Source organism: Argentina silus (genome assembly GCF_951799395.1).
Source record: "Argentina silus genome assembly, chromosome: 6".
In the NCBI taxonomy this organism is placed as follows: domain Eukaryota; kingdom Metazoa; phylum Chordata; class Actinopteri; order Argentiniformes; family Argentinidae; genus Argentina; species Argentina silus.
The window spans coordinates 24,780,102-24,791,723 of record NC_139660.1 but is presented as its reverse complement, the minus strand read 5'-3'; the positions used below and the strand labels follow the sequence as shown (position 1 = coordinate 24,791,723).

Sequence of the window (11,622 nt, the reverse complement as noted above, 5' to 3'; positions counted from 1 at the left end):
TGTAAGCACATGTTTCTCTAATTCCTTTGTTTCAGGCAAGCCACTGTGACGTCAGACGCCTTTACGCATACAGCTTTGCGATGCTTAGACAGTAATAACATAATTCATGTTTACATTTCTTTAATTTTCGACGCATTGTCGTTATTCGTGACGCATCAATGACCAATTGATTATATGGCAATGCAATGAAAAAAGCGTGTGGAAAACAGTGTTAATGACAGATTTGAGAAGCACATTTCTTCAATGTTGGCCGCATGGCATTCCTGTGCAGGTGACAATGGTAATTTTTCAAAACGACAAGGATATTTAAACACATGATTATTTGTTTGCTGTGCTCTATGGCCTCTGCTACAGACCTCTTCGAAATGACACTTAGATATCTTAGGGCAGGGGTCCCCAAACTTTTTCCTGTGAGGGCCACATAACTTTTCCCTTCTCTGATGGGGGGCCGGTGTCAGTTTGTAACAGAAAAAGTGTGACGATCGTAGAGGTGCTTAAAAAATTTATTGTTTTCCAGAAAGCCACACATAACCAAATAACCCTTTCCAGGTTCTTTACAGAAAAAAAGTCAGGAAATAAATAATAACACTATTAATGAAATAAATAATAACTAAATAACCCTCTCTGAGTTCTTCACAGAAAAAAACTGGAAATAAATAACACTATTTATGAAATAAATAATAACTAAATAACTCTCTCTGGGTTCTTCATAGAAAAAAAAGCCATGGAACATTAACTTTCTGTTGTGCCATGCACAATCTTAACAGATAAAAGTTCAGCTCAGTTGTCAGAGCAGAATCTCTCTGACACATATGAGCAGTCTCTTAAAGTTCTTGTGTTCCTTCCTTATAATCCTTTTGTAGGTTCCAGTAGGCTTGTAGACACCGCTGTTTGCAGCTCTCTCTCATCAACTTCCCTGTGAAAACCACAAAGGAAGCAGGTTGAGAAACTGAACTAAGTGATACAGCACCTACACAGCACAATACATTTCACTACCAGTATGGTTGTAAAGATGGATTTTATCCCAGTAGATTTTATTATGATTATATTTGTTTATGCTCAGAATGACTCATTCAAGTCAGAAAAGTGAGCTTACCTATGTATGTTCATCAGTGTGAACTGTGGGCCTGCATCTGGCTGGTGAGAAGTTGAATATCAGGTTCCATTCTAGTTACAGCCAGTCTCAAGCACTGATGCAAATGTTCATCTGTCAATCTTGATCTCATCGGAGTTTTCAGCAGTTTCATGCGTGAAAAGGTTTTCTCGCAGATATACGTGCTGCCAAAAACTGTGGACATTTTCATTGCGTGTTTTTTGATGTTAGGGTACGTGTCGTTTGGGAGGGCGGCATAGAAGTCAATGAGACTGTTGGGCTTGAATGCGTCTTTCAGAACATCACAGTTCTGTAACTCAGCGAACTCAAACTGATATGAAGGCTGGGCTTCATCAATGTCGGCAACAAAGGGGTTCTGAAAAAGACGGATTTCTTTTGCATGAACATGTAGTTCACTGAATCGCACACCGAACTCCGCCTTCAGCATTTCCAGTGCTTCCACGCACTTTTCAGCTGGGAACGGGACCGCTGGGTTCTCTGTCGACAGGTTTTGGGTAGCAGGGAGATGGACGAAGTTGCGCTTTTTCACTTGTTCCAAAAGCAGCGCTAATTTCACCTCAAATGCTTTTATGTGTGAATACATGTCGCAAATGAGTTTCCCCTCGCCTTGTAGCTGCAAGTTAAGGCTGTTAAGTATTTCTGTCACGTCTGTTAAAAATGCGAGGTGCCATTTCCATTCTGGGTCGATCAGCTCTGGGACCGTTTTGTCTTTTAAATGAAGAAATGCGTTAATTTCGGGTAGCAGCTCGTAAAAACGCCTCAAAACTCTGCCCCGGCTCAGCCATCGGACCTCTGTGTAGTACAGCACATCTCCGTGCGCAGACTCCAGTTCAGACAGGAATTCTTGGAACTGCCTGTGTTTAAGTCCCTTTGCTCTGATGAAGTTTATGCACGACACCACAACCTTCATTACAGAATCCCACGTCAACACTTTGCAGCACAGTGCTTGCTGGTGAATTAGGCAGTGGACTCGTAGCGGGGCGGTGAGACCCCTTTTTTCCAACTCCCGGTTCATGCGTCCTATTAGACCGCGAGTTTCGCCCACCATGCTAGGAGCCCCGTCAGTCGTGATGCTAGCCAGCTTTGACCAGTCCAGGTCCAACTCCTCCATGATTTGGCACACTTTGTCAAAAATATCCTCTCCCGTTGTAGTCCCTTTGAGACTTTGGAGGGCTGCCAGCTCCTCGCATATCTCAAAGTTTGCGCTAACTCCACGAATAAAAATGAGCAGTTGCGCTGTGTCCTGCACGTCCGTGCTCTCATCCAGTGCTAATGAAAAAAAGTCAAATTCTTTCGTCTTCTGCTGCAGCTGGGCATATACATTACTCCCGATTTCTTCAACGCGTCTGGTGATTGTACTCGCCGACAGACTTACGGCATTAAATGCATCTTTCTTCTCGGGACACACCTCCTCCGCGACAGCATCCATACATTTCTTAACAAACTCTCCGTCAGTGAAAGGCTTACCGCTGCTTGCTATCAGTTGAGCAACCCGAAAGCTGGCCCGAACGGATGCCTGGTTCAGCTGAGCTTGGCGTACAAATGTATTCTGCTGAGATAGTAGTCCACTTTTTAGCTTTGAGAGTTTGTCTGCTCGTATTTGGCCTTGCAAGCTATCGTACTTGTCTTTGTGACGGGATTCATAGTGTCGGCGAAGATTGTATTCTTTGAATACCGCCACCGTCTCTTGACAGATGAGACAAACAGCCTTTTCTTTGCATTGAACAAAAAAATAATCGTTTGTCCACTGCAGGTTAAATACCCTGCATTCTGAATCAATTTTTCTCTTACCTAACCTTTTCGCCATTATTCCGTTCTCTCTTTGACAGGGCCGGGCCTAGGATTTTTTTTCTGGAGGCCAAATAGGAAAAAAATCAGATAGCGTCTCTGGTATTGTTCAGAGGGCCGAGCCAAATGTGCTGACGGGCCGTATCCGGCCCGCGGGCCGTAGTTTGGTGACCACTGTCTTAGGGTATACATATCAAGTTTTCCCAAATGGTATAGCGGATAGGCATCTACCTTGTAACCCATGGCGGCCCGGGTTCGATTCCCGTCATGGCAAATGTTTTTTGTAGAAAAATAAAATGAGTCCCAACGTGTGCAACAGAACAGTTCGAAATCTCGTTACATTTGCATCGTCATGAACATGACTTATATCAGGCTAGCTAATTTTTTCTTTGTTCATTTTAAGTGTAGAAACAATATTTCGTTTGTGAACATTTTTTTCTGCCGTTTTGACAACAGGCTCATTACTAAAGAACACACGGCTGTCTGCTGATTGACGCTTGACTGTAGATTTTCGCTTTGTGTCAAAAGAACTCCCTAACGCACACTTTTTCAAAGTAGGTGAATTCATCAGATCTGTTTGAAACATTGCATTTTATCCATGCACGACGACTACTTAGATACTCGCAGCACAGTTGCCTCATATAAATTGCCCATGAGCGCGGAGCTTGTCTTTGTCACTGTAGCAACTTTGCTCCATCAGCGGGAGAAGGCGGTTCGACGCCCCTGTAAGCACATGTTTCTCTAATTCCTTTGTTTCAGGCAAGCCACTGTGACGTCAGACGCCTTTACGCATACAGCTTTGCGATGCTTAGACAGTAATAACATAATTCATGTTTACATTTCTTTAATTTTCGACGCATTGTCGTTATTCGTGACGCATCAATGACCAATTGATTATATGGCAATGCAATGAAAAAAGCGTGTGGAAAACAGTGTTAATGACAGATTTGAGAAGCACATTTCTTCAATGTTGGCCGCATGGCATTCCTGTGCAGGTGACAATGGTAATTTTTCAAAACGACAAGGATATTTAAACACATGATTATTTGTTTGCTGTGCTCTATGGCCTCTGCTACAGACCTCATCGAAATGACACTTAGATATCTTAGGGTGTACATATCAAGTCTTCCCAAATGGTCTATCGGATAGGCGTCTACCTTGTAACGCAGGGCGGCCCGGGTTCGATTCCCGTCATGGCAAATGTTTTTTGTAGAAAAATAAAATGAGTCCCAACGTGTGCAACAGAACAGTTCGAAATCTCGTTACATTTGCATCGTCATGAACATGACTTATATCAGGCTAGCTCATTTTTTCTTTGTTCATTTTAAGTGTAGAAACAATATTTCGTTTGTGAACATTTTTTTCTGCCGTTTTGACAACAGGCTCATGACTAAAGAACACACGGCTGTCTGCTGATTGACGCTTGACTGTAGATTTTCGCTTTGTGTCAAAAGAACTTCCTAACGCACACTTTTTCAAAGTAGGTGAATTCATCAGATCTGTTTGAAACATTGCATTTTATCCATGCACGACGACTGCTTAGATACTCGCAGCACAGTTGCCCCATATAAATTGCCCATGAGCGCGGAGCTTGTCTTTGTCACTGTAGCAACTTTGCTCCATCAGCGGGAGAAGGCAGTTCGACGCCCCTGTAAGCACATGTTTCTCTAATTCCTTTGTTTCAGGCAAGCCACTGTGACGTCAGACGCCTTTACGCATACAGCTTTGCGATGCTTAGACAGTAATAACATAATTCATGTTTACATTTCTTTAATTTTCGACGCATTGTCGTTATTCGTGACGCATCAATGACCAATTGATTATATGGCAATGCAATGAAAAAAGCGTGTGGAAAACAGTGTTAATGACAGATTTGAGAAGCACATTTCTTCAATGTTGGCCGCATGGCATTCCTGTGCAGGTGACAATGGTAATTTTTCAAAACGACAAGGATATTTAAACACATGATTATTTGTTTGCTGTGCTCTATGGCCTCTGCTACAGACCTCATCGAAATGACACTTAGATATCTTAGGGTGTACATATCAAGTTTTCCCAAATGGTCTAACGGATAGGCATCTACCTTGTAACGCAGGGCGGCCCGGGTTCGATTCCTGTCATGGCAAATATTTTTTGTAGAAAAATAAAATGAGTCCCAACGTGTGCAACAGAACAGTTCGAAATCTCGTTACATTTGCATCGTCATGAACATGACTTATATCAGGCTTGCTCATTTTTTCTTTGTTCATTTTAAGTGTAGAAACAATATTTCGTTTGTGAACATTTTTTTCTGCCGTTTTGACAACAGGCTCATGACTAAAGAACACACGGCTGTCTGCTGATTGACGCTTGACTGTAGATTTTCGCTTTGTGTCAAAAGAACTCCCTAACGCACACTTTTTCAAAGTAGGTGAAATCATCAGATCTGTTTGAAACATTGCATTTTATCCATGCACGACGACTGTTTAGATACTCGCAGCACAGTTGCCCCATATAAATTGCCCATGAGCGCGGAGCTTGTCTTTGTCACTGTAGCAACTTTGCTCCATCAGGGAGACAAGCCGGTTCGACGCCCCTGTAAGCACATGTTTCTCTAATTCCTTTGTTTCAGGCAAGCCACTGTGACGTCAGACGCCTTTGCGCATACAGCTTTGCGATGCTTAGACAGTAATAACATAATTCATGTTTACATTTCTTTAATTTTCGACGCATTGTCGTTATTCGTGACGCATCAATGACCAATTGATTATATGGCAATGCAATGAAAAAAGCGTGTGGAAAACAGTGTTAATGACAGATTTGAGAAGCACATTTCTTCAATGTTGGCAGCATGGCATTCTTGTGCAGGTGACAATGGTAATTTTTCAAAACGACAAGGATATTTCAACACATGATTATTTGTTTGCTGTGCTCTATGGCCTCTGCTACAGACCTCATCGAAATGACACTTAGATATCTTAGGGTGTACATATCAAGTCTTCCCAAATGGTCTAGCGGATAGGAATCTGCCTTGTCACGCAGGGCGGCCCGGGTTCGATTCCCTTCATGGCAAATGATTTTTGTAGAAAAATAAAATGAGTCCCAACGTGTGCAACAGAACAGTTCGAAATCTCGTTACATTTGCATCGTCATGAACATGACTTATATCAGGCTAGCTCATTTTTTCTTTGTTCATTTTAAGTGTAGAAACAATATTTCGTTTGTGACCATTTTTTTCTGCCGTTTTGACAACAGGCTCATTATTAAAGAACACACGGCTGTCTGCTGATTGACGCTTGACTGTAGATTTTCGCTTTGTGTCAAAAGAACTCCCTAACGCACACTTTTTCAAAGTAGGTGAATTCATCAGATCTGTTTGAAACATTGCATTTTATCCATGCACGACGACTACTGAGATACTCGCAGCACAGTTGCCCCATATACATTGCCCATGAGCGCGGAGCTTGTCTTTGTCACTGTAGCAACTTTGCTCCATCAGCGGGAGAAGGCGCTTCGACTCCCCTGTAAGCACATGTTTCTCTAATTCCTTTGTTTCAGGCAAGCCACTGTGACGTCAGACGCCGTTACGCATACAGCTTTGCGATGCTTAGACAGTAATAACATAATTCATGTTTACATTTCTTTAATTTTCGACGCATTGTCGTTATTCGTGACGCATCAATGACCAATTGATTATATGGCAATGCAATGAAAAAAGCGTGTGGAAAACAGTGTTAATGACAGATTTGAGAAGCACATTTCTTCAATGTTGGCCGCATGGCATTCCTGTGCAGGTGACAATGGTAATTTTTCAAAACGACAAGGATATTTAAACACATGATTATTTGTTTGCTGTGCTCTATGGCCTCTGCTACAGACCTCATCGAAATGACACTTAGATATCTTAGGGTGTACATATCAAGTTTTCCCAAATGGTCTAGCGGATAGGCATCTACCTTGTAACGCAGGGCGGCCCGGGTTCGATTCCCGTCATGGCAAATGTTTTTTGTAGAAAAATAAAATGAGTCCCAACGTGTGCAACAGAACAGTTCGAAATCTCGTTACATTTGCATCGTCATGAACATGACTTATATCAGGCTAGCTCATTTTTTCTTTGTTCATTTTAAGTGTAGAAACAATATTTCGTTTGTGACCATTTTTTTCTGCCGTTTTGACAACAGGCTCATGACTAAAGAACACACGGCTGTCTGCTGATTGACGCTTGACTGTAGATTTTCGCTTTGTGTCAAAAGAACTTCCTAACGCAAACTTTTTCAAAGTAGGTGAATTCATCAGATCTGTTTGAAACATTGCATTTTATCCATGCACGACGACTACTTAGATACTCGCAGCACAGTTGCCTCATATAAATTGCCCATGAGCGCGGAGCTTGTCTTTGTCACTGTAGCAACTTTGCTCCATCAGCGGGAGAAGGCGGTTCGACGCCCCTATAAGCACATGTTTCTCTAATTCCTTTGTTTCAGGCAAGCCACTGTGACGTCAGACGCCTTTACGCATACAGCTTTGCGATGCTTAGACAGTAATAACATAATTCATGTTTACATTTCTTTAATTTTCGACGCATTGTCGTTATTCGTGACGCATCAATGACCAATTGATTATATGGCAATGCAATGAAAAAAGCGTGTGGAAAACAGTGTTAATGACAGATTTGAGAAGCACATTTCTTCAATGTTGGCCGCATGGCATTCCTGTGCAGGTGACAATGGTAATTTTTCAAAACGACAAGGATATTTAAACACATGATTATTTGTTTGCTGTGCTCTATGGCCTCTGCTACAGACCTCATCGAAATGACACTTAGATATCTTAGGGTGTACATATCAAGTTTTCCCAAATGGTCTAGCGGATAGGCATCTACCTTGTAACGCAGGGCGGCCCGGGTTCGATTCCCGTCATGGCAAATGTTTTTTGTAGAAAAATAAAATGAGTCCCAACGTGTGCAACAGAACAGTTCGAAATCTCGTTACATTTGCATCGTCATGAACATGACTTATATCAGGCTAGCTCATTTTTTCTTTGTTCATTTTAAGTGTAGAAACAATATTTCGTTTGTGAACATTTTTTTCTGCCGTTTTGACAACAGGCTCATGACTAAAGAACACACGGCTGTCTGCTGATTGACGCTTGACTGTAGATTTTCGCTTTGTGTCAAAAGAACTTCCTAACGCACACTTTTTCAAAGTAGGTGAATTCATCAGATCTGTTTGAAACATTGCATTTTATCCATGCACGACGACTGCTTAGATACTCGCAGCACAGTTGCCCCATATAAATTGCCCATGAGCGCGGAGCTTGTCTTTGTCACTGTAGCAACTTTGCTCCATCAGCGGGAGAAGGCGGTTCGACGCCCCTGTAAGCACATGTTTCTCTAATTCCTTTGTTTCAGGCAAGCCACTGTGACGTCAGACGCCTTTACGCATACAGCTTTGTGATGCTTAGACAGTAATAACATAATTCATGTTTACATTTCTTTAATTTTCGACGCATTGTCGTTATTCGTGACGCATCAATGACCAATTGATTATATGGCAATGCAATGAAAAAAGCGTGTGGAAAACAGTGTTAATGACAGATTTGAGAAGCACATTTCTTCAATGTTGGCCGCATGGCATTCCTGTGCAGGTGACAATGGTAATTTTTCAAAACGACAAGGATATTTAAACACATGATTATTTGTTTGCTGTGCTCTATGGCCTCTGCTACAGACCTCATCGAAATGACACTTAGATATCTTAGGGTGTACATATCAAGTTTTCCCAAATGGTCTAACGGATAGGCATCTACCTTGTAACGCAGGGCGGCCCGGGTTCGATTCCCGTCATGGCAAATATTTTTTGTAGAAAAATAAAATGAGTCCCAACGTGTGCAACAGAACAGTTCGAAATCTCGTTACATTTGCATCGTCATGAACATGACTTATATCAGGCTTGCTCATTTTTTCTTTGTTCATTTTAAGTGTAGAAACAATATTTCGTTTGTGAACATTTTTTTCTGCCGTTTTGACAACAGGCTCATGACTAAAGAACACACGGCTGTCTGCTGATTGACGCTTGACTGTAGATTTTCGCTTTGTGTCAAAAGAACTCCCTAACGCACACTTTTTCAAAGTAGGTGAATTCATCAGATCTGTTTGAAACATTGCATTTTATCCATGCACGACGACTGCTTAGATACTCGCAGCACAGTTGCCCCATATAAATTGCCCATGAGCGCGGAGCTTGTCTTTGTCACTGTAGCAACTTTGCTCCATCAGCGGGAGAAGGCGGTTCGACGCCCCTGTAAGCACATGTTTCTCTAATTCCTTTGTTTCAGGCAAGCCACTGTGACGTCAGACGCCTTTACGCATACAGCTTTGCGATGCTTAGACAGTAATAACATAATTCATGTTTACATTTCTTTAATTTTCGACGCATTGTCGTTATTCGTGACGCATCAATGACCAATTGATTATATGGCAATGCAATGAAAAAAGCGTGTGGAAAACAGTGTTAATGACAGATTTGAGAAGCACATTTCTTCAATGTTGGCCGCATGGCATTCCTGTGCAGGTGACAATGGTAATTTTTCAAAACGACAAGGATATTTAAACACATGATTATTTGTTTGCTGTGCTCTATGGCCTCTGCTACAGACCTCATCGAAATGACACTTAGATATCTTAGGGTGTACATATCAAGTTTTCCCAAATGGTCTAGCGGATAGGCATCTACCTTGTAACGCAGGGCGGCCCGGGTTCGATTCCCGTCATGGCAAATGTTTTTTGTAGAAAAATAAAATGAGTCCCAACGTGTGCAACAGAACAGTTCGAAATCTCGTTACATTTGCATCGTCATGAACATGACTTATATCAGGCTAGCTCATTTTTTCTTTGTTCATTTTAAGTGTAGAAACAATATTTCGTTTGTGACCATTTTTTTCTGCCGTTTTGACAACAGGCTCATGACTAAAGAACACACGGCTGTCTGCTGATTGACGCTTGACTGTAGATTTTCGCTTTGTGTCAAAAGAACTTCCTAACGCACACTTTTTCAAAGTAGGTGAATTCATCAGATCTGTTTGAAACATTGCATTTTATCCATGCACGACGACTGCTTAGATACTCGCAGCACAGTTGCCCCATATAAATTGCCCATGAGCGCGGAGCTTGTCTTTGTCACTGTAGCAACTTTGCTCCATCAGCGGGAGAAGGCGGTTCGACGCCCCTGTAAGCACATGTTTCTCTAATTCCTTTGTTTCAGGCAAGCCACTGTGACGTCAGACGCCTTTACGCATACAGCTTTGCGATGCTTAGACAGTAATAACATAATTCATGTTTACATTTCTTTAATTTTCGACGCATTGTCGTTATTCGTGACGCATCAATGACCAATTGATTATATGGCAATGCAATGAAAAAAGCGTGTGGAAAACAGTGTTAATGACAGATTTGAGAAGCACATTTCTTCAATGTTGGCCGCATGGCATTCCTGTGCAGGTGACAATGGTAATTTTTCAAAACGACAAGGATATTTAAACACATGATTATTTGTTTGCTGTGCTCTATGGCCTCTGCTACAGACCTCATCGAAATGACACTTAGATATCTTAGGGTGTACATATCAAGTTTTCCCAAATGGTCTAACGGATAGGCATCTACCTTGTAACGCAGGGCGGCCCGGGTTCGATTCCCGTCATGGCAAATATTTTTTGTAGAAAAATAAAATGAGTCCCAACGTGTGCAACAGAACAGTTCGAAATCTCGTTACATTTGCATCGTCATGAACATGACTTATATCAGGCTTGCTCATTTTTTCTTTGTTCATTTTAAGTGTAGAAACAATATTTCGTTTGTGAACATTTTTTTCTGCCGTTTTGACAACAGGCTCATGACTAAAGAACACACGGCTGTCTGCTGATTGACGCTTGACTGTAGATTTTCGCTTTGTGTCAAAAGAACTCCCTAACGCACACTTTTTCAAAGTAGGTGAATTCATCAGATCTGTTTGAAACATTGCATTTTATCCATGCACGACGACTGCTTAGATACTCGCAGCACAGTTGCCCCATATAAATTGCCCATGAGCGCGGAGCTTGTCTTTGTCACTGTAGCAACTTTGCTCCATCAGCGGGAGAAGGCGGTTCGACGCCCCTGTAAGCACATGTTTCTCTAATTCCTTTGTTTCAGGCAAGCCACTGTGACGTCAGACGCCTTTACGCATACAGCTTTGCGATGCTTAGACAGTAATAACATAATTCATGTTTACATTTCTTTAATTTTCGACGCATTGTCGTTATTCGTGACGCATCAATGACCAATTGATTATATGGCAATGCAATGAAAAAAGCGTGTGGAAAACAGTGTTAATGACAGATTTGAGAAGCACATTTCTTCAATGTTGGCCGCATGGCATTCCTGTGCAGGTGACAATGGTAATTTTTCAAAACGACAAGGATATTTAAACACATGATTATTTGTTTGCTGTGCTCTATGGCCTCTGCTACAGACCTCATCGAAATGACACTTAGATATCTTAGGGTGTACATATCAAGTTTTCCCAAATGGTCTAGCGGATAGGCATCTACCTTGTAACGCAGGGCGGCCCGGGTTCGATTCCCGTCATGGCAAATGTTTTTTGTAGAAAAATAAAATGAGTCCCAACGTGTGCAACAGAACAGTTCGAAATCTCGTTACATTTGCATCGTCATGAACATGACTTATATCAGGCTAGCTCATTTTT

At 41.8% G+C, this 11,622-nt stretch overlaps 1 protein-coding gene across 1 annotated transcript; it reads right to left on the bottom strand.

Annotated features, from left to right (window-relative positions):
• Positions 1-1,387: 1,387 nt before the first annotated feature.
• Positions 1,388-2,921, bottom strand: LOC310806346 (general transcription factor II-I repeat domain-containing protein 2-like; the record flags this gene model as incomplete). The annotated part of the gene is made up of 3 exons (XM_083672398.1): positions 1,388-1,469; positions 1,561-2,800; positions 2,906-2,921. The coding sequence occupies 3 exons, from the start codon at positions 2,919-2,921 to the stop codon at positions 1,388-1,390; spliced, it is 1,338 nt and encodes a 445-aa protein (XP_083528524.1).
• Positions 2,922-11,622: the final 8,701 nt, after the last annotated feature.